Here is a 22,986-nt window from a genome sequence, read left to right as displayed (position 1 = left end):
TCGACGCGTCGACAGTGAACGGCGCAGCAAATGCTGATCTGTGAAATAATGTAAAACAGTTCAGTTAGTAACTGTAGTTAATGTGTGCAACTAACTCGGCATGTGTGTGTGTGTGTTGGCTACTAAACCATTATTGTTAGTATCTCAACTATGTGTAGGTGCCTTGGTTAGTTTTGCCAAACAAATACGAGTAGCTTAACATACTTTTTTTTTTTTCTTTTTTGGAGTACGTTTATAGCTATATATATGCATGTAGCCCGATCACTACATAATGCAAAAAAAACTCCTCTGCAAATCTTGTAAATTCCGAGAGCATTAAAACGCAGTTTGACCCAAATTTTGAGTTCAACTTTGCCATGATTTTGATTTCTGTGTTATTTTGTATACTCTGAAATGCGATGGAAATGGGGTGAAGAGGGTATGATGATTTTGTTGGGATTGGTGTGTTAAAAGTAAATGGAGATTTGATTTAATTATATATATATAGTATGTAGATAATCAAGATTATGTTGAGCTTCTGAGCTTCTCTTTCCCATTAATATTTGAATACATATGCATGCATGATTAGGATAATATATATGGAATGGGAATGATCATATCGCATATTCCAAAAATGCTAATAGATTCCGTCTCTGCGTTTGTCTTTATTTTGCCTGTAGATGTCTCAGAGCCTAAATATTTCTAAAATTTTAGATGAAGATAAACAACTCATTCGAAGAAGTTTTAAATCATCCATAAAATTTTGTTCAAGGATATACTATACTGTCTAGCTCATTTAAATATAATACATATATATAATCTTCTAGCCATATTTTGCGAGACTGAAGGGGTATTTCTTAGCCGGTCACACCCGTCTGCGGCACTATTATTAGCTATGCATTGTGGAAGCTGCTAAGCTGCTGCTGGTCAAGCTTTGTGTCTGCTATCGTTTACTTTTAATGCGCTAATCGTAAATTGTAAGCTGCGCATTATTTTGGTTCCCTTTCGGCCACAATAAACAATCGAGCGGACTATAAAGCCCAACTTTTGTAATATTTAAGTGTTTGCTGCTGCTGCTCATGCTGCTGCTGGAGGCCTTTACTGCAGATAGATTTTCATTAGCTGCACGTCGTTTAGATTGTACTTCAAGTCAAAGTTAAGTGCAACATCAGCAGCAGCAAACAGCAAACAGCATTGAGAAATTGACCAATTATTTTGCGTAAATTTTCAATTGAATGATTTTTCTGGAGGCAACTGCTCCACACTGTTGGTTAATTAGCCAACGGAGCGTATACTTCATGCAGTTATTCGACAATCAGCCTTAGAAGTAATTCACATATGTCTTCGATTTGTAAATGCTTTTCGTATTACACAAAAAGTCATTTTGTTTTCGTGTACAATTTAGTTCATTTGCAGCAAATGAAGGTCTGTAATAGGTTTTTTTTGGGGCTTTGGCCTGATGTTAGACTTTAATGAGCAGTAATTCGAATAGCCTTGAATGCAGTTGAACATTTTTTTTTTGTTTTTCATTTAGATTGAAATCGTGCACAGACAGGAAATCTATTATTTGTAAATTGAAAAAGTTAAGAATATAGGACAGAGTATAAAAATAACTATAAATGGTATGTGATTGGAGTTTATAGATAAGATTTATAGCTTGCTTTGGGCACAGCTAGAAGCAACTTAACTTAGCTTAAAAAATCGCAAGAATTATCAGATGGACGTTCAAATTTCTATAAAGAAAATACATATACATATATATACTATATAAGAAAAATGCTCTATAAATGTTATATAGACCCCATTATCATGTCTGTGGACTTAGGGTATATAAAAATAGTTTCGCTATACATAATTTCTGGTTAAATATCTATTACTAGATAAAAATCACCTTCTCTAATCTCTGATTTCTTTACGTTTCTTCATCTCCCCAACTTCTAACCTAAACATCATTATCTGAACTCGAATTGAAACTATATTTCGTTTATTGACTTTTCCATTTGCATTCGTTGTCCTATTTGAATTTGTTTACCGATTCAAGTGCTGCCTTTGCTCAGCACACTCATAGCCTCAATTCTGAAGATCGTCTGGAGTTGGCCTCAGCGCAGGTTGATGTACTTTTAAATGCAGTAAATTTTTTTTCTGTTTTAATTGCTATATTTAAAGCCGACAACATTTGACAACGTTGCAAAGCATGACAAGACAAACGAGTCAAATAAACAACAACAACAACGCCAAGAAAACTGAAAATATATATATTTATATATTTTTGTTTTTCTCTAATGATTACCAATCCGCCAAATCCCGAAATCAAAAAGCATTTGCACGTACCACAACAAAAATATGGCAAATCAAATAAGTGCTTAATTATGGTCGACAAACTAAACTACACACATATGTGTATGTGTGTGTGTGTGTGCGTTGGTGTTGCTGCAGGTGAAAAATATAACGCAAGTCAACATGCCAACTTGCTGTCGTTGTTGTTGTTGCAGTTGCAGTTGGAGTTGTAGCTGGAGCTGGCATACCGAAAAGCCAACGTCTCTTTTTCGAGATGTTTTGCAATTTGGCGAAGCGACGCAAATTGAACGCAATGTTGATACAATTTTCCAGTGCCCGGTTGCCGGTGCGACTCTTTATTTTCGTTTCATGCCAAATGCAGTGCACTCCAATGAAAGCGAGCAGCAACGAAACCATATAAGTACATGTATAAGTCGAATGAATACTCTATATAAGGTTTGATATGGACAGAGTTAGAATGAGAGTGCAAGCTGAGGTTAGTGGCAAAGGGCGCGGGCGGGTGAGAGAGGATTTGTAGAGAGAAAGAAGTAAGATAGACTAGAAGAATGGATAGGAGAGTGAGATAGAAAGAGAAAGTAATTTAATTGAGGTAATCTTAACGAGATTTGTAGACGGAGGGAGAGAGAAAGTGAGAGCTACAGAGAGCGAATAACAAGGAACTGCAAAAAGAGAGATATGAAGCTGATAGAGAGTGAAAGAGAGAGAGAGAGAGAGAGAGAGAGAGAAACAGTTAGAGAGAGACAGAATAGAGTGGGAGAAAGATAGAGACAGAGAGAGAGAGAGTGAGAAATAGAGACGGAGAGAAAAATAAGTTGATAGAGAGTGAAAGAGGGAGAGAGAGAGAGAGAGAGAGCGAGAGAGAGAGAGAGAGAGAGAGAGAGAGGAAGGAAGATATAGGGAGAGAAAGAAGCTGATAGAGAGTGAAATATACAGAGGGAGAGAGAGTAAAACAGTTAGAGACAGACAGAATAGAGTGGGAGAAAGATAGAGAGTGAAAGAGGCGCCTGCTGCAAGCCTTAACTGATATACCCTATGTGCACTTGGTTTTTTTTGGCAAGCAAGCACAACAATAACAATACAACAGTTTTCGCTTGATTTCGATGTGTTGTTGTGCGATTTGGCTGTCTATGCAAAAGTTGTCGTCATCGTTGCAAACGCTGCTCAAATATTTTCAATTTTGTTTGCTCATTGAAGCGTCGATTGTTGCCGCTGCTATTGTTGTTGCTGCTGTTGTTGTTGCAGCTCCTGCTGGCAGCAGGTGTTAATTTTTAGTTCGATTTTTAGTCTTAGCCAAAAAAAAAAAAAAAAAAAACAAAAATAGTTTAGTTATAGTTTTACAGTTTTGCTACAGCCACTCAATCAAATTCCACTCACGAAAAGTGAAAAGTCACAAATGCAACTCACTAGCGCAGCTGCTGTTGCTGCTGTTGCTGCTGCTGCTGCTGCTGTTGCTGTTGCTGGTAGCAGTGCCCGGCAATTACCTAGTAACTCATATTTACTGTTGGACATTTAGTACATGCATTAAGTGCGGCTGCTGTGCATGTGCAACATGGTGAGCCGCTGTTGCCAGTTGCCCGATTGTCTGGCATTTGACTGCCTTAGTAACAGCAGCAGCAGCAGCAGTAGCAACAGCAACAACTTTTGGCTCATTGTTTCATATTTATTTGGACTCTGGCCTCCTAACGAGCCTCGGTGCAAGAGACGCGTGCATCTTTCCAAAGTTGTCGTGGGAATCGTTGTTGTTGCTGTTGTTGTAAAGCTTATCCTTTTATGCAGCACGCTTGCGCAACAGCAACAGGCATTGTTGTTGCTGCCGCCGCTGCTGCTGCTGCTGCTGTTGCACGTAATTGAAAATTACATTTTGGTTGCTTTGGCGAAAGCCTTCGAGCTATGGCATAATTTTATTGACTGCAATTCATATTCATTTATTTGAAGGCAAAAAGCACATCAGCAATTGTTGCTGCTGCTGCTGTGATTTTCTTCACGCATTGTTAATGAGTCTGCGTTGCTTTGAAGCAACTGCGAGATGCGGCGCATTGAACTTAACGTGCTGAAAATCAATTAACAGCATTAGCAACAAAGGTTGCCAGCTGAAAAAGTGCGTAGCAACATTTCAAGCAACATGTTGACAACGTCTTAAATGTTGCCATGCAGCAAGGCATTGAAAGAGAGAGAGAGCGAGATGGAGTGAGAGGTGTTGCTGTAAGTGTGATAATGTTTGAGTTGTCCATTTATTATGTACATTTCAATTAGGCAGGTAATTGATTTCAATTTCAATTTCGATTTCAATTAGTTTTTTAATTAATTATGTAATTTTAATTGGCGTATCAACAGTTTAATTTCCTTAACTTGGATCTGCTTTTTGTGTAAGTCAGCTGAAGAATTAATTGAGATAATATGATTAATATTTCACAAAGGATCAAAATGGGCTATGAAAATATGAGGAAGTTAGAAGAATGTGGGAAAAGACTGGGATTGGGTAAATGTAAGGACAGTTAGGCATCTTCCAGATGAGAATAGATAGAATAGGTTGGTTTGATTTATAGATTGATATGAGGGTATGACAGATTGATATACCCACTTATTAATTTGTGTGACTGATTGCTAGAACTATTGACTGGACTCACTGATTGATTGAAATATTGAATTGACTAACTAACATAATTGATTGACTCATAAATAGAATGATTTACTTAGTAATTAGATGACTGAATGATTGAGTGACTGATCATTGATTGATTATTATTGACTGAATGGATGATAGCAGGGTTCTTTGCCTGCTTTATTTACTGGTTGATTGACTAGCACATTCTTTGATTTAATGACATTTTGAATGACAGACTGACTGCTTCAGCAAATGTTTGATGGATTGTATTTCTGCAATCATTGACTAACTGTTATTGATGTCTTGATTGAATGATTGATTGACTGATTCACTGGCTGATAGCTGGACTTCCTGTTTGCTTATCTTTTACTTATCTCTACTTAATTTCCTCTGAGCTTTTGCAGTAGAGGCAGCATTTTCTCACAGTTTCGCATCCTCTGTCATTCAGTCCACTTGCAACAATTTAGTGTCCCAGCACAATGGCCGCATAATCTATCAAAACAATTGGGTAAATGTCGCGACGTTAGCCAAACAAAGCCTAATGTTGGCTTTAATTCGATGCGGTAGTCGCAATTGAAATTGCAATACGAATTCAGTTGTCTTCGCCGACGATTGTTGCTGCTGTTGCTGCTGCTGTTGCTGCTGCTGCTGTTGCTGCTGCTGCTGCACTCGCTGAGGCTGTCATCGCTGCTGTCGTGTCCAAGACGTTGACATAATAAATAGCTGCAGAAATTAATTAAATGCAAATTGCTAAATCACATAATCATATCATATGGCAGCTATAAGTCTGCCTCAACGAGCTGTGTGCGTGTGTGTGTGTGTTCGTGTGACTGTTGCAATACACGGAAAGGAAAATCGGAGCCTGTGAATGCATCGAGAGACAATTTTCCAATTGAATTGAAATCAGTGACTCGCCGTAGCTGTGGCTCTGCTCTAATTATGTGAGCGTTAATCAAAATATTTACGGCTGCAGAAAATCTTGAAAGCATTTTAATTCACATGTGAATTGCAAATGCTACACACACACACACACACACACACACACACACACACGCACACACACACTTGCACTTGAGGAAGAAACGTTGGCGACAATTCAACTCGTTTCTCATTTCCCTGGCGACTTCCTTGGCAACATTTTGGCTCCTGCTGTGCGGCTCATTAATTGGCGGCTTTAAAGTATGGCCGGCCCGATGATTTCCTACAACGAAATGCGCTTTACGAGAGTGCCGAGAGCGATGCCGCAGTTCAAAGTAGGTTAAACACTTTTACCTTATTTTGCCAAACTGGCTGCTTGGCTAATTGACGTCATTTTTGGCAGCAGTCGCCGGAGACCCAGCAGCAGCTGTGAATGCACGCTTGTTATTTTCTTTTATATTTCACTTATCTTTCTTCTACTACTTTTTTTTTTTTTGATTTTCCTGCTGGCTGGCAACCCCCAACGTTTGACAATTAACAACTTTTCAAGCGCGCTCCAAACCGGATATTATGAAATTGACCAGTTGGTTTTTATACCCTGAACCCATTTTCAATGGGAAATCAGGGTATAATGGTTTTGTTGAAATGTATGTAACAGGGAGAAGGAGGCGTGGCAGACCCCACAAAGTATATATATTCTTGATCAGGGTGACGAGCTGAGTTGATTTGGCCCTGTCCGTCTGTCTGTCCGTCTGTCCGTCTGTCCGTCTGTCCGTATGTATGAACGCGTCGATTTCAGAAGATATAAGAGCTAGAGACTTCAAATTTTTTTTAAAATGTCCGTAATTACAGCGCGCATATCAAGTTTATCATTAAAATTCGATAACTCATCCCGATCTTTTTTTATCGATAAAAAACCTTATCGAAAACCAGTTATAAAATTATATCTTCTACACCTTTATTGCTAGAGTCTCCAAATTTTTAATGTATACTTATATGCAATTTATACAATTTCGGTTTTTGTTAAAATTTACCCCCCCACCCTTAAATTCACCCCCTCACCCTCACTTTTGTAAAAAGCGTATTTCAAATACTAGAGACTTGTGCTTTGGCGATTACATGCATATCTATGTTATAATCATAATCTGAAAGTTTCATGAAGATCGTACGTCCATAAAAAAAGTTATTAAACAATTAAGTTCTCATAGTAAGCGCACACTGCAGCCCATGCGTGTTTATGCGTGGGTGCTTGTGTGTGTATGTGTTTGTGTATGTGTGTGTATGTGTTTGTGTATGTGTGTGTGTATGTGTATGTGTGTGTGTATTTGTTTGTGTATGTATGCGTGTGTGTGTGTGTCTGTATGCGTGTGTGTGTATGTATGCCTGTGTGTGCGTACGTGCCTGTGTGTGTGTGTGTGCGTGTTTCTTGTGTAAGCTGAAAGACGCGAAAAATTATTGAAATATCTATTGCTCCAAGGGTTCAGGGGATCTCGTAGTCGAGTAGTCTCGACTAGAGCTTTCTTACTTGTTTTCTTTGGTTTTTTCTTTTTTGGTCATATCAAGATTATAAAATTGGTAAATTTATGCAACCGGTGCAAACTCGATTCGCCGCGGCGCGTCTAATCAAGTTGTCAGGCGTCGTCGACACATTTCTGGCAAATAAATTTTTGGCCAAAGTGAACGATTTATAATGGTCGCGTGCAGGGACGAAACCCGTTCAATGTTAAGTTGAAGTGCAGCAGCAACAGTTGCAACCGCAGCCACAGCAGCAGCAGCAGCAACAGTTGCAGTTGCAACCGCAGCCACAGCAGCAGGCCCAGTCTTTACGCAGCCCACAGTGCGTATACGTGACGTGCTTACGTTACGTAGCCTTTGCAACGCTTCAGATCAGAAGGAAAACCAACTTTCACAGTCTCTGCGCTGGGCGCATTTCGCAATTGACTGATTTAATAATCAAAGCAAGTGGTAGAAAATATATATACATATATATGAAGCGATTACCTCAGCGGTCTGCCAGCAATTAGTTAATGACCAAATATGTATGCCAAATAATGTAGCAGCGCAACGAATGTGGCTGCAATTTAATTAACATACAATAAAACACTCGAATGCATATGAAAGTAAGCAACAATGCAACCACCAACCACCAACCGGCAGGCAGCACCACATGCCACGTGCCTTTCCATGCCACTCCCGATGCCCCGTTCCTTCAAATCGAATTGAAAAGATATGGGTAAACGAAAGACGTACTTAGTAAAAATATAAATATAGAGCCTAGAAAATAATTTCAGTTTTAAATAATATTTCATAATAATAAATTAAATGAAATAAATAAAATATAAAATCAATAAAGATATATAATGAAATAAACAATAATAAAAATAAGTGATAACAATAATTAATAAAATGTTAAACTTTAATATATAGAGACTTAACCAAAAATGTAAAAAAAAAAAAAACTAAATAAAAAAATATTTCCGACAAAAATTAAAAAATTAAGATATATATATATATATATATATGTATATAAGGAAAAAGAGGAACACAATTTAATATTTAATATATAAATAATATATTTTTTATTAATTAATTTAATTTAATATATAAATTTTAGGCAACATCAAAACTGTTTTATTAAAAATAAAACAAATATATTTTTTTTTCTAAATTTTAGTTTATATAATTTTGTGCTAAAAGTGATAATCAAGTTTTTGAAATTTAACTTTTAAAGATAAAAAAAAAAAAAAAATATATGAATATGAAAAATTTTTTTTTTTTTTTAGATGTCAATGACAATAAAATTTTGTACTTTGGTGTACAAAAATGCTAAAAATATTAAAATTTTGCGAACTAAAATTTTTTCCAAAAATATAAACAATCTTTATACAAGCCTCTTTTTATTCTAGCAACTCGTACTATAAATATTTAAAATTTAATATTTAACCATATATATTTATTTATACATATACGGGATATATCCGAAATCTATCTAATAAGCATTAAAAGTAAGCATTAGCATGGATATGGTTAGCTCTTCATAATTAGGCAGCCATCAATCATTCATTAGTTTACTGTGAGTGTAGCCAAAGCATTTATAAATCATTTCTCCGCAATAAAAGTGAATGCACGACGGACAACAATAATAAATGTGCACTGCGAAGAAAAAGAAACCCAATCATAAAAATGTTAAATGTAAAATGTGAAATGTATAAATATCGAGTAAAACTTGTTGTTGGCCATATTGCATAAACTGAAGACCAATTCAGAGATAACGTTCAAGACGGGCGCGGCGTGTCATGCGTGCTGCAAAATTGCAATAAAAAGAAGAAAGAGAAGAAGAGAAACAATACAATAAATCAGCTTAAATATGCATGAGGCGAAGCAAGAAAAACTGCGAAAAAGTGAGAAAATTAAAAATGCATTGGCCATTTCCTTCCGTTCGAACGCACTGACTGGCATTACTTGTCTTCCTGATGCTAACGACGATGCTAATGCAAATTGAGGCATCAGCTGATGCAAAGCCGCCAGCCATGAGGCACACTTCAAAGGCGGCGCAGGCTCAGATGCCAGCCAGTGCGCCAGCCAAAACCCGGAAGATAAATGCAAGAAGTTATATACATAGAGTGAGAGAGAGAGATAGATAGGTGCATGTATATGTATGTCAGTGTGTCTGTCTTATGTAGTCGAGTGTAAATTGAAGCCTTTGCGATTGTTTGCTTTAATCGCATTCTTGTGGAATGCTCTACTTATGCAAAGTAAAACTCGCTTCGAAAAATTGTTTTTTTTTTGTTGTTGTTTGAAAAAGTGAAAGATCTAGTGCCGGCTCGCTTACCTAATGCTTATTAGACGCTGCAAAGGGGCGTGTCGGCAATGCTGTTGGCGCTACAGTGGAGCAGCCACATTTATGATACATTTTCAGCTGCTTTTGCTCAGGCTTGGCTCAAATTTGGTAAATGCTCAAGAAACTCGCGACGATTCGCCTGAATGATTCGCTGGTACCAGCTGCTTGCATTGGACCCATCATTCACTACCAGTGGCTGGGGCGTGGGCAATGTGGTGCTAGAGTCAGCAGCAGCAGCTGTGGTTGCTGCCGTCTGCGGCGCCTTCTCATCGTTATTGGTCTTGGCTTTGGTGTATTTGCTCTGGCTCGGGCCCAGCAGCTGTTCGGCTGGCAGCTCGAACGGCACCAGAGGCAGATCCTCGTCGATGAAGTTGTGCAACGTCTCAAAGGCCAAACTGCCATTGGGCTGGCTTACTAGGGGTGCCTTGCCATTGACGATGTCGAGCACAGCTGGCTGCAGCACATCCTGTTCGACGTTGATGTGATTCAAGTCCAGGCCATGCTGCTCCTTTAGCTGCTTGGCCACCTCATGCTGCACTTGATCCACGCTCACATTCAAATGACTTTTGGCATCCCAGCTCACATTTGCAGCCGGCTGCATCACGTGCGGTGTCTTAAATATATCCGGACGCTTCGTTGGCCAAACGGCGTCCATTGGCTCATCGCCCGGTGCATAGCTCTGGGAGTGTGCCAAATAGCCGCTGTCCCCGTCAGCTCTGTAGCGCGTCACCTGGATGAGACCATCGGGTCGCACGTACCCATAGCTGCCCTCAATGCTGCCATTCAAATAGCGTCGCTCATCCCGGAATTGTATATTGCCAGACGCTGCGTCCTCCAGCTCATAGCCAAAGGCATAGGTATTGGGTCCTGCATGGGTAATAGATACTCTATAAAACCTCTTTTCGCCTTACTCTATGCATAGCCTACCGTATGGATCGTGCAAAAAGTAGTTGCTTAGTTTGCTCTGCGCGCCCGAATTTTCCGCTGCTGTCTTCTCGTATGCTGCATTTCCATTTGCCACTGGCGTGGCCAACGCGGCGTATACTTTTGCGATCAGCAACTGTTAGAGAGAGTAGAGTTTAGTGCATACTTTTTGGCTAGTAAGCGGGATCTGTAAGCTTGCAGTAGCTGGAAAGCTTTGAGTGGATTTGATAGTGAATAAGTTTTTCTCTTTGGGAAATGTCTCGGATTGGAAAGAGTGAACGAAAATCGATGGCTTTTACAAAGTGTATAATGCATAATTTTGGGCTTATATTTGTAAAGGAGGCCTTTGTTTGAATATACATTTAATCTATGATAATATCTTAACTAAACCAAACGTATATTGTTGGAGAGAAACTTTCTATCTTTCTCCCCTTTATACTGAATATCATATATCTGACTTTCCTTCTTAACATTCATAGAGTATATTCTAGTTCCTTGATACAAGTAAGCTTGAAGAAAAGGTAGTAATACTACATTTTAGACCTCTGATTTTTACACTCATAGAGAATGACGAATGCTGCTGAATAACTTTCATTGCTTAAGCCAATTGAACAAGTCAAAACTTAATAAAAAATATAGAACTAGGGCTAAAAAAAAAAACTATTCTTATTTTGAGCCAATGAATCGGCCAATTTCAATTTCAGTTCATTGCTATCTAGGTACCCAAGTATCAGTTAATAGTAATAAAAAATAGTAGACAGCCTAAATATCGTTTTTCCACTACTATAATATTCAACCAACTTTAGCCAGATTTCCCTTACTTTATGAATATCGTATCTCATAATCATTTCCCCGTCTTTACGCATGTCATCATCACAAATAAAATAAATTTCTCATAAAATATTCACGCACTTACAAAGAACCAAAACTGATAAATATTTGATAGAATTGCCATTGTGAATTTTAATGAGCTGCAAATTACATTTGTTGAGAGCTTCACTCGCTTTGCTTTGGTTAATCAGCAATTACTTCTATATAGACGTTGCGCGCACTTTCAATGGCAAAATCCAACTGAAGACTGAATCGGCAAACAGCCGAAACATAATTGAGCCAGAGCTAGCCCAGAGCTCAATTAGAAAGAGAATGTGAATGTGCTAAATATATTTCAGCGGGCTCATTCAAATTAATTTGCTGAAAAAGAAGCTAAGAAAGAGAAGTAAATTGGAAAATAATTTTTTCTAATATGCTAAACAAACTTGACCTCTGTAGATGTTAAACTGAATAAATATATTTATAAATGTAAACTTCATTTACGAAATATTGACGAATATTCTAAATGATCTTAAGTTATATAAATGTTATATAAAAATTCTTAAAAAATGTTTTTTTTTTTTTTTTTATTTAATTATGTTTCATTTTTAAAGTGTATTTAAAAAGATTTTGAGTTTAATTCTTATTTGATTTTGATATAAATTAGAAATTGCTAAGATTTTAAATTAAAAATTCGTATTGTATAATTTTTTTTTTTCAATTGGATTTTTAATATTTCCTCGTAGCTGCAAATGCTAAGATTTTAAATTAAAAATTCGTATTGTATAATTTTTTTTTTCAATTCGATTTTTATTCATTTTTTTTGTAGTTTTCTATTAATACATTTTTTTTATAATTTGATAATAATGTGTAATTATTTTTTTTGTTTTTTTTTTCTGCATTTTGTTGTCGTGTTTATCAAGAAATTTGCGGTTGCTGTATAAAATAATTACTCAATGTACTTTGAGCGTGAGAGACATGTGAGAGTTTTCTTTGTTTTTTCCTCTTCAATCAACAGAGACAACACTTAATGATTTTTTTTTTTTTTTTTTTTTTTTTGTGATTTTTCGTTTAACATTTATATACATATAGATTGGTATTATAATTAAGCGGCATAAATTGTTTATAAATATACAATACACACAAATTGTGAAGAATACTAAATGCAAACAAATGAAACTAGATACAAAAGTGTCAGACTGAGTGAGTGAGTGAGTGAGATAGTATTGAGAGCGTTGAATAATAACAAAAGAGAATGTGGGTGAGAGAGAGTGAGAGAGAGCGAGATAGATTAAGAGATTATGAGACAGTTGAGACAGTGAGTGAGAGACAGTGAGTGAATGTGGCTCAGAGATTTTGATAATAGAATCGGATCTAACTGAAATGGAATGAAACAAAAATATGCACGGGGGGCAATTACACAGTGCTTGCCAAACTGTGCGCCAATTGAAATGGCACAAAATGCTTCCATTTGCTTAAATATTAAGCAAACAATGCGGAGCTGGGTGTTGGGCATAACAGTTCTTCGCTTGGGCACAGGATCAGGCATCGAAAGGATGTAGAGTGAGAGAGTGAGAGAGAGAGAGAGAGAGAGTTATAGAGAGAGCAAAGGAGAGACAGAGTTGCATAAATATATTACAAAAGTGTAGAGCATTGAAAATGAAAATTGAGGAAATTAGTTTCGTGATAAAGAAACCGTTCTAAAAGTTCGGATCGGACGATGCTTTCGCTTTTGCACTTGTGTTTGGTTAGCTTCGCTGGCCTCGTGCTGTTAAATGTTTAAACATAATATGAAACATTGATTAAATATACAAATTATGCAAGTATATATATATATATATATTTATATTTATATATATATATATATATATATATATATATCCATGTGGAAAAACTTTGTGTACTGTGATCTCTGCTGCTGCCATTGCTGCTTCAGTTAACGCTTTCTATCAAACATTATCAACATTATCGTTCGCCAACATCATTCTCATTATCATCATCATCATCATTGTCATGCAAGATCAAGTCATTATGCTTTTGTTTATGTTTTTTCGCTTTTTGTTTTTGTTTTTTGTTTCCTTTTTTTATTCTTGTTCGTATTTCCTTCGTCCATGCCATGCCAGATCAGCCGGGTGCCGGGCACCCACTAAGGCGCCCGTTTCTACTAAAAACTTCTTAGCTACATTTACTTACATACAACGTGGTTTTTTCTTATATCTGCTGTTTCTTTTCTGTTCATTCTTGTTTCAATGGATCTGTTTTATCTGCCTGTTGTTCCTATATTGATTCTTATTGTTGCTGTGTGGGTGAGTTGTGGCTGTGTGGTTGAGTGTGTGTGGGAGCACCTTTATGACTCGACGACTCCACGGAATTTAGTAATGGTGCAGCAGAGGGCCATGCGACAGCACGGGGGCGTGCACAATGGGCGCATGTGCGATGATCTTGGGCGCGGTCTTGTGGACGACGGCATTGAAACCGTTGTGGTCATCGGCGGTGTAGTCCACGGTGCGCACAGAGCCATCGGGCTCGACCAGCGAGTATTGACCTAGTTGCAATTAAAAGATAGATTAGACCATGTCAAGTTTGTTGTTCAAGTCTTTTGTTTGCCATCAAGTTTGTGTCGTAAGTCATTGTGTTCTGTTTGGGTCTATTGCTCGTGCTTACCCTTCACAACATCACCATCACGCTCCTCAGCCTGAGACTTGATGTCGCCAGTGTGGGGATCCTTGATGCCATAGTTGAAGGAGTATTTGGGATAGGCCACGGGCTCGGCATGCACCGCATGGGCCAGCACGGGCGCATGATGCACCTGCACCAGCGACGGACCATAGTGACCCAGCTCAATGGGCACAGCCTGGACGGCGGCGAACAGCAGAGCGATGGCAGCAAAGTACTGTATGTAGAAGAGGCAGAGGAGAAATGAATCCTTGCACACAATTTGACTTTGCATAATTTTTTTGTATTTTATTTTTATTTTTGTTTTTTTCATCATTTGTCGTACCTTCATGTTGTTTCTATTGAGCACAGACAACGACACGCGACGCGAGCAAGTAAGGACGAAGGATTCGTAGCAAAATATCAAACTGAACTGGCACAACTTTTGCTAGAGTGTGTGTTGAAGCACGGCTTAGACGCTTTGGAGGACCGTTTGTAGCACGAAATCGTAAGCTGAACTGATGTCTGCAACGATGACCAAAAGTATTTATATACGCGCGCAGGCGATGCCAGCGAATAGCAACGACGACGACGGTGACGACGACAACGAAGTCGACGCCAGCAACGAGTTGCAGCTGCTGCTTTGAGCAGTCGAGGCGGTGCAGGAGGTGAGGCAGCGGGTGGGCAACGTAGCTGCAGACAGAGTCATAGAGACCACGCATGTGCCGGCAGAGACCGATGCTGTTGCTGCAGTTGCTGTTGCTGCTGCTGCTGCTGCTGCTGCTGCTGCTGTTGCTGCTGCTGCTGTTGCTGCTGCTGCTGTTGCTGCTGCTGCTGGGTGCGGCAATTGCTTGGGCCATGAAGGCGTTGCTAGCTTTTGTGACTTGGTTTTCGGCAGTTGAATGTGTATCTGTTAAGGACAGATAATGCAGCAATTGAAAGTGACACTTAAGAGCTGCTACTACGCTTGTTTCTGTTGTTGTTGTTGCTGCTAAAGCCAAAGCTGTTTATTTATTGATCGGTTGCGGTAATTACGACTCGCAGTCGGAGGCTGTTTTAATAGCTCCAATAGACGCTGGTCTCTCCAAATAGTATTACCATATCTGTGGCGGCGTTATAATTACCAAAGCAACAGCAACAACAACAACAAAGACTGCAACAGCAACAACATATTTGACGCAATTACTTGTCACAGAACTTTTTGTGCGTGTGTGTGTGTGTGTGTTGCATGCGTTTGTGCCTCAGGAATTTCGATATTGGCAAACGCTCGCATATTTTGGTTTTACTCTTTACATTTTATGCTGATTTCACGTTGCTGTTGTTGTTGTTGTTGTTGTTGTTGCTGTTGTCGCACGCATATCAAACACCGCTCGTTGTCAATCAACATTTCATGTGTAGCTATTTAAATTGCCTTTTCTTTGTAGAGAATTTCAAGTTTTTCCTGCGCCATATTCATAATAATGCAACAGTTACAAAATAATGTAGCTTAGTATTTTTTTTTCCTCTCTTAAATGCCAAATGGGACGAGGTCAAAGCATGATCAAAATCATATCAAGCCATTGAATCAGTTAAGTTTTAACAGAGTTAGGGCTAGTTAAAGTCAACCAAGGGCTGCTCTTATAACTGTAATAACTCTGGCAATGAAAAATAAAATCTTTTAATTCCACTGTGAATGTATTTTGAAACTCTGGTAAAAATAGTACTGTGATTATAAGAGCATTTTTACAGAAAAGTTAGTATATAATTATATTAGTATATATTAATATTAGATAATATTCTAATATTGACTTTTATACAATTTTTATAATTAAAATTAATATATAAAATTTTGCCAACAAAATATAGATATACATAGCTTGTGAATCTGCGCCTAATGAGAGGCGTGGCAAATCAATAAACTGTATTTTCTACACTGTTAAAGCCAAAACTTCCAAATTTAACGACTAAATTACTGTTGACGCGCTCCATTAATTATATTAAGGGCGTGGCAAATCGGTAAATGGACAGCGTTTGGGCCGCAGATGAGTACTCTGCAGTCGATAATGCCCGATTGCAATGTTTTTGTTTGTTTTTTCTACAAAATAAAATAAAATTTAAAAAAAGTAATAACAATAAAAAAATAAATAAGTAATGATGTTTATAAAATTGAACAACTATTTTGAATATAATTTTTTTTTAAATAAAATAAATATATATGTAAGTATAGATGTATATTTAAAAAATATAAAATACATATTTGTATATACTTTAACAAATATAAAAAAATAAATATAAAAATATATTTTCAGTAAAAAAAATTAAATTAGGCGAATAAATTCTTAAGCCCAAGTCAACATCAATATTCCAGCTGAAATGATTTATTGAGGCAAATGAAAATCCAAGTACAGGGTAGCTTATAGTCGGCTTACGAACTGCAAGGCCTTGCAGCTCGTTTAATCAATAAGTCGTCAAGCGTCGCTAATCTGGGCAGTAATTAAATTTAATCAATATAATTATTGAGTTGAGTTGGCCAAGCGGGACAGAGTCACAAATCGCGCCTTGGCGCCTTCTATTCAGCTTCGACATATCGAACTTGCTCAATTCGTTTAGCCACATGGGGCGTTCAGTTATCCATGCCTAGACTGTCAAAGTTTGGACACGCTGACTCGAATTTTCTTGCAACGCCCACGACAAAGCAAAAAAAGTATAATAAATAAATTTAAAAAAATAAATAAAATCAACTTTGCCGTAGAGCAGCACGAAAATGTTCTTGCATGACATATCAGAAAATTATTATTATATCTTCTGGCTGAAAGAGCACACAAGTGGTCGGCCACATGTGCTGGCTACGATGGGAAAATTTCAGCAAAGACGTGGCTAAGAGAACTCCACTAAGCGCTCAATTGGTGGCTGGTGGAAGGCAAAACAGAATCGACTTACATAAAGTGACTTTAAAGGCGACACATTTACCGAAAGCAGCAAAAAACCAACAACAAAAAACATTTCAAACAATTGTAGGCAAACAACAACAACAACAATGCAGCTGATGCTGAGCCAGAGGCTAAGCAAACAAGTTGGCCACGTCACGATCGCGATCGCACTTGAAGAGCAAACCTGTGGGGGAGCACGAGGAGAAGGTGGATGATGAAGAGCGAGCGGCGGCGAGTCGAGGGGAAGCGAGTTCGATTTGGAGCCTTTGGAGTTTAGTTGGTTAGTTGGTCAGCAGCTGAACAGAGTGGAGCACGCTTTGTCTTTGTGTGTGTTTGTCTGGCGATTGCGCAACAAATGCTGCGGCACAGTTTGAGAGTCATTGCATTGCATTGTTCGCATCGCTGCGGGGGCGAGACACTCGATGACTGCGTTAATTGCGGCACCTGCGCTACTCAAACCCAACTGTCGACGCATGCCACAAATATGCTGGCATTCAAATTTCATACAGCTCGATCTCAGGCCACGTCTCGAACGTCACGCGCTAAGTAGAACAAAGTTTTAATCTTGATTTATGCGCTGCAGCGCAAAAATGTTTGGACAATGGTTCGATTGCTTTTTGCAGTCGGTTCTCGCTGAACATTTAAACGCACTTTGCATTGATTTTAATGACTTGTCTGTCTGTCTGTCTATGCTATGCACTGACATTGATTTATCTGCATTCATGCAAATGGTCAGCTTTTAGAAAGGCCGTCAAAGTCATAGCGCCCAAATGTAATTCGAGTTGGCAGTTAAATCTATCTTTTTTTTCTTTATTTTTTCTCGTTGCACTACACTGCGTATGGGTAATGTGGCATTTCCTTTCAGCCGCTGCTGGCAATTACGGTACATCCGTTGCATTTTCACTAGAGCTGCGTTTCCTTGGGGAAGCTCGCTATTTAATTTCAATTTCCCAAATGTAATGTAAGACTCTATCAACAAAAGGGCTTGTTACACATGTACTCAGAGCGTGAAATGCTTATATGAAATTATGGTTGACAAAAAAGAAAAGAATGAATAAAAATTGAATTGAATAAAAACAAAAAAAAAAAAAAAGTTTTATAAAAATAAATAGATTTTTAATTAAATATTTTTTAATTTAAATTATATAAAAAATTCAGTATTTTTAAATATTTTTGTTTTTTTTTTATATAATCGATTTATATTTTGAATTTATTTATTTATTTTCTTATAATTTTATTTTATATTTTAAACTTTTATAAATTTGTTATATGTTTTTGTATTTATTTTTATTTTATTTATTAATTTTTTATTCTTATTTTTTCAATTTAAATACAGTTCGAATGTTAACAAAAATATGGTAAAAAATTGAAAAAAAAAAAAAAACAAAACAAAAATTATTGAATTCTTCAATATATAATTTTCATCAAGAAATAATTTAAATAAAACATAAAAAATCGTTTAAAGCTCAAGCTAATTTTTTCATAAAATATTCAAATATATTCATATAAAATATAAACAAATTTTGTTGATTTTTTATTTCAAAGTTTTATTTCGTTATTAAATCTGCATGGATTGCTCGCATAAATCGCGCCAGCAGAGCTGCCTACGTATTTTCGTGTGATTCTGCTTCTGCCCTATCCGATTGCATCTGCGTCTAATTAAAACATTTTCGCTGGCAGCATTCTTGCACGTCTGGCCGAACGCATGCTGTCCAGTTTTGGAGGCAGCGCGTCATTCTAAGCGGCACGCCATAAATCTTCATCTGGCTGGCGCAATGCGCTGGCACCACTCTTGGGATGCTATTAGTGCGAGATGCCGTTGGCTGTTGGCGGACTATTTGGTTGGCCAAAATACAATAATAAGGCGCTTGCTTGTCAATTAGGCACACACGAAGCCCAGCCAAATGCCAAACGGCTGCCAGCCCAATTGTGTCGCCAACTCAATTGTGAGATAAACTAACTGCATTTGGTCACGCTGCCAGGTACTCAGCTGCTCAACTGCTCCACTGCTCCACTACTCCTCCTGTTCAACTCGTCTTGCTCCTCCTCCTTCTGCTACACCTGTTGCATCTGTTGGACGGTTGGTCAATTGGTTAGTGCCATTTCGGCCGACATTACCGCATACAAAAGTCGTTTGATCCAATTTCTGTGTTTGCATTGCGTCTCTCCTCCAATTTCTGCTCTTAAAAAATGTTCGCACATTTAATGCGATTTTGCGCATTTGCGCGTATGAATTAAGCGAGTGACGAAATGGACTCTGCGCTGGCTCGGCTGCCAAGTGGAGCACATACGATGCCTAGTTGCAGCAATTGCCGATTGCTGCTGCTGCTGCGACGGCTGCTGCGCCTGATTGATTCCGATCGAACGCAACGGCAACGCACACGCTTCACTGCCACCAACAGCTGCAGCTGCAGCATTCGCTCTTTGGTCAGCTTGGTTGGATTACGCAAAGCCATTCCCAGCGGCAACAAAGTAGTCTGACACATATATCAATTAGCTTTTAGATTATAAAAAATCAACCGAATATATTTGCTCATGTAAGTTTGTTTGTTTACTGTCTAAAACAAAAATACCATTAATATTTTCTATCGAATCAAATCTAAACAATAATCAATATGCCATAATTTATATAGGTTAGAATTAATTTGTGGTATTTTTAGTATTTTTGTTGGTATATTTTTGGTATTTTTCACATAATTGATTTTTGCATATTTTTGGGTAGTAGCTTTTAATTAATGTTGGCATTTTTATGTATTTTAAATTGATACTAGACCTCTCAGTATATTTATTATTGATAATTGGTATAATCTTGCTTTCAGTGTATGTTTAGGTATTTTTATTGGTAATTAGTTTTGGTATATTTTGGTATATTTTTGTTTTGTTAGTAGGTTTGTATTTCATTTTAGTATATTTTTAATAAGTTTGCATATTGATAATATTTAAGGTATTTTAAGCAGCTTAAAGAGATTTACTAAATTGCAGTGTCTGATGTGTTTCTAAGAATATGAAAACCAAAAGGTGTTGCCTTTACAAATGAATGTTTGGTATTTTTTGGCATTTTCGGTATTTTCGGTAGTTTCGGTATTTTTGGTATTTTTTCTATGTCTTACCAAAGCAGTAAAGTAATGAATATTATAATTATTGAAACTAGCTGCTTAAAATGCCAGATACATTCTGTTCGTAGCCCTTACTATTTTAAAGTATTTTTATTGGTATATTCCGCCGTCTACACACCTGCAAACCTACAAAATACCAATGGATGTGAGCATTGGAGATGATTCATTTTAAATTTCTTCATATATCACACAGAAAACTTATTAGTAACAAAGCTTAGTCTATTTTTTGCGATAATTTGTAACAAGTTAAATACCACAAAAATACCAAGTATTCTAATACTCATCGCTGTCATCCTCCTCCTGCTGCTTGCTCTGCGTGTGGGCATCCTCGTAGCCCTCTTCGCTGCTGCCTTCGTATTCCTCATGATCGCCGCCGCCTTCATTGTCGCCCTCTTCCTCCTCCTCCCCACCTTCGTCTCCCTCGTCGCCATGATGCTCATGCACTTTATATTGACCTTTGGCAGGTTTCTTATGCTGCCGCTGTGGCTCTTCCTCCTCTTCCTCTTCAGCGCCCGCCTCGTCTGCCTCATCATCCACCTCGTTGTCGTGTTCATGCTCCACCTGCTGCTCCACATGAGCTGGCCCACCCGCCTCGCTGCCATGGCCATGCAGCGTGGCCACACCATTTGTAATCACCTCCGCCTGGAAGCCGTTCGCATCGTCCGCCGTGTACTTGACCACGCGCAGTGTGCCATCAGGATCGACTACGCTGCGTGTTGGCGACGTTAATGATAATGCGCTGACATGCCAGACATAGCTGGCAATTGGACAACCTACCTGTACACGCCGCGCACCTCGTCCCCGTTGCGCGTCTCTTTGCGATTCTGCAGCACGCGCGCCTCGCCGTCTTCGATGCCATAGGCGAAGCTATATTCGGGTCGTGCCACATAGTCCGAGTGCGTGCCGCCGCCATAGTCATCATGCACGGTGACCAGACGCTCCGGCCCCGCCACCGGACCCTCGAATCTCGCATACGAATAGCCCACAGCGGAGCAGCAGCCGCCGAGCGAGCAGATGATCGCCAGAGCCAAAAGCAGATGAACTGGCAGCCCCAACAACTGCCGTTTGACGCGTGCCAACGCAGCCGACGCAGTCGACGTAATGCGGAAGCTTAAACAACAACTGTCAAATGTTGTTGTTGTCCAAGTTGTTGTTGTTGCTTTTGGTTGTTTGCTTGTGCGTTGTCGCTTCTTCATTGCAGTTTTCTGTTGATTGAATTTCGATGTTTCTCTCTCCTTCTCTTCCTCTCTGTCTCTCTCTCTCTCTTTGATTGGCACGCGCGTCTCGCAGCTGATTTAATCCACGCGTTTCTCTAAATACTAAGCGTGAAATATGGCACTTCTTGGCTATTTATATACTGGCCCAATCAGTGGCGAAAGGTTCAGCCTGTCTGTCACCACAAATCAATTTTTTTCTTCGCCTTTATTTGCATATTTCCGCACAAATTATGCGCTTCAATGGCCAACCGCATCCAAGTGGAACTGGCCAACTGAGACGCCTCTGTTGCTGTGGTCTCCATTTGCCCACTTGATGGCCAGCCAAATTGCAAACTTCCTAAAAGCACGTCACCGAGTGACGTCATCATTGAAAGAGAATTGTTTAGGTAATGGGGTTTGGTATTTCAAGATTACCCTAAGTTGGTTAAGAGGCTAAAATCAAGGGCCATATCATGGGCGAGTCAGGTGTGATTGTATTGTTAAATGATTTGGTTATGGAGCACCTGAGTTGAGATCGGTTTAGAGAGGGTATATATATTCTATATGTTCTATATGTTTCACATGTTTTACTGGCCTTTTATGCTCTATAGGCTCTAGATGCTCTATATGTTTTATAATTTCTATATGATATATATGCTCTAGATGTTCTATATATGCTACAAATTCTATATATTCCATATATTTTCAATATTCTATATTCTATATTCAATATTCTATATTCTTTGCTATGTTCTCTATATATGCTATAAATTCGATGTATTCCTCATATTATATTCTATGTAATTTATGTAATCTATGTATTCAATATATTTTAAATATTTTATAGATTTTATTCCATATATTTTATATGTATATTCTATATAAATTAGAGAAACCCTCACTCTGGCTCGCTCTGTAGCTTCTGCTTGAAGTTCCAGCTTCCCATATTAGTATGAAACGGCTCAGCCCTTGCTACAACTCGCATTAATGGTCTGTGTTCTCTTCAATTTATAACCTACCTCAACTCTATGAGAGATATTTAATAGCAGTTTGCACTAGTTGCATAAAATTTTACAACTGACGGTCAAGAGCAGGTAATCTAATAAAAAAATTTAAGTAATACTCGCTTCACTTTAGGTTTGTTTATCACTCTTTTCAGCAGTTGGCTCTATTGAAGTCAGCATCGACTTCGTTGGGTAATTTGATAGCTTGCAAGAGTAGGTCACACTGTACTTCTTGGGGCAGCAGATCACGTAGGCAGCCGCAATAGCTTAGCCACTGAATTGCAGTCAAAGAGAGTTGACTAAGTATTCTATTACATGAAAAGAGTAAGCACATAGGCTGGCAGACGTACTAGTTTAGCTCGACTCGGATATGATCAAGTGCTTATAAGGTGCGTTGCTACCCAGTTCGTTGCTTAAGTCTTTCATGACGCCTAGCTCCATATTTTATAAATATTCTTATATATAACTATTATACCCTCAACTCTCTTATTCGACTTATTTTAGATTATATAAATAACAATAAATGCCTAATTTGGTTTAGCATACATACATTTATATATATATATATATATATATATATATATATATATATATATATATATATATATATATATATATATATCACATATTTAACTCGCATTTCTTGAGAACGCTTGAACACTTGAGAACATCCCAAAAAGTCTCCCGCTTGCTATAGCCATACTATTATCATCTGACCGACTACTACTCGA

At 38.1% G+C, this 22,986-nt stretch overlaps 4 protein-coding genes across 5 annotated transcripts in view; 1 reads left to right on the top strand and 3 right to left on the bottom strand.

Moving 5' to 3' along the window:
- LOC108613771 (uncharacterized) overlaps positions 1-22,986 on the top strand; it is a 37,374-nt gene that overhangs the window by 4,167 nt on the left and 10,221 nt on the right. The gene's annotated exons all lie outside the window — the stretch shown is intronic.
- On the bottom strand, positions 8,466-11,662 carry LOC108614763 (uncharacterized). The gene is made up of 4 exons (XM_018009011.2): positions 11,482-11,662; positions 10,569-10,701; positions 9,633-10,508; positions 8,466-9,103 (listed from the first exon to the last, which is right to left on the bottom strand). Exons 1-3 carry the CDS (start codon positions 11,518-11,520, stop codon positions 9,730-9,732), a joined length of 951 nt encoding a protein of 316 aa, XP_017864500.1. The 5' UTR covers positions 11,521-11,662; the 3' UTR covers positions 8,466-9,103; positions 9,633-9,729.
- On the bottom strand, positions 12,250-14,563 carry LOC108614765 (cuticle protein 8). 2 transcript variants are annotated; one of them, XM_018009013.2, is made up of 3 exons: positions 14,377-14,563; positions 14,040-14,268; positions 12,250-13,920 (listed from the first exon to the last, which is right to left on the bottom strand). In XM_018009013.2, the coding sequence occupies exons 1-3, from the start codon at positions 14,380-14,382 to the stop codon at positions 13,748-13,750; spliced, it is 408 nt and encodes a 135-aa protein (XP_017864502.1). In that variant the 5' UTR covers positions 14,383-14,563; the 3' UTR covers positions 12,250-13,747. The 2 variants fall into 2 exon arrangements, with proteins under 2 accessions (XP_017864502.1, XP_089323649.1); XM_089467523.1 differs by lacking the exon at positions 14,377-14,563 and having other exon boundaries at positions 14,040-14,335.
- Positions 19,738-21,603, bottom strand: LOC108612239 (uncharacterized). The gene is made up of 2 exons (XM_018005117.2): positions 20,833-21,603; positions 19,738-20,764 (listed from the first exon to the last, which is right to left on the bottom strand). Exons 1-2 carry the CDS (start codon positions 21,249-21,251, stop codon positions 20,329-20,331), a joined length of 855 nt encoding a protein of 284 aa, XP_017860606.2. The 5' UTR covers positions 21,252-21,603; the 3' UTR covers positions 19,738-20,328.

The sequence above is a fragment of the Drosophila arizonae genome, chromosome 4 (genome assembly GCF_054131065.1).
Source record: "Drosophila arizonae isolate 15081-1271.41 chromosome 4, UAZ_ARI_1.0, whole genome shotgun sequence".
NCBI classification, from domain to species: domain Eukaryota; kingdom Metazoa; phylum Arthropoda; class Insecta; order Diptera; family Drosophilidae; genus Drosophila; species Drosophila arizonae.
The sequence above is the reverse complement of the archived record's forward strand: the minus strand, read 5'-3'. Positions and strand labels throughout refer to the sequence as shown.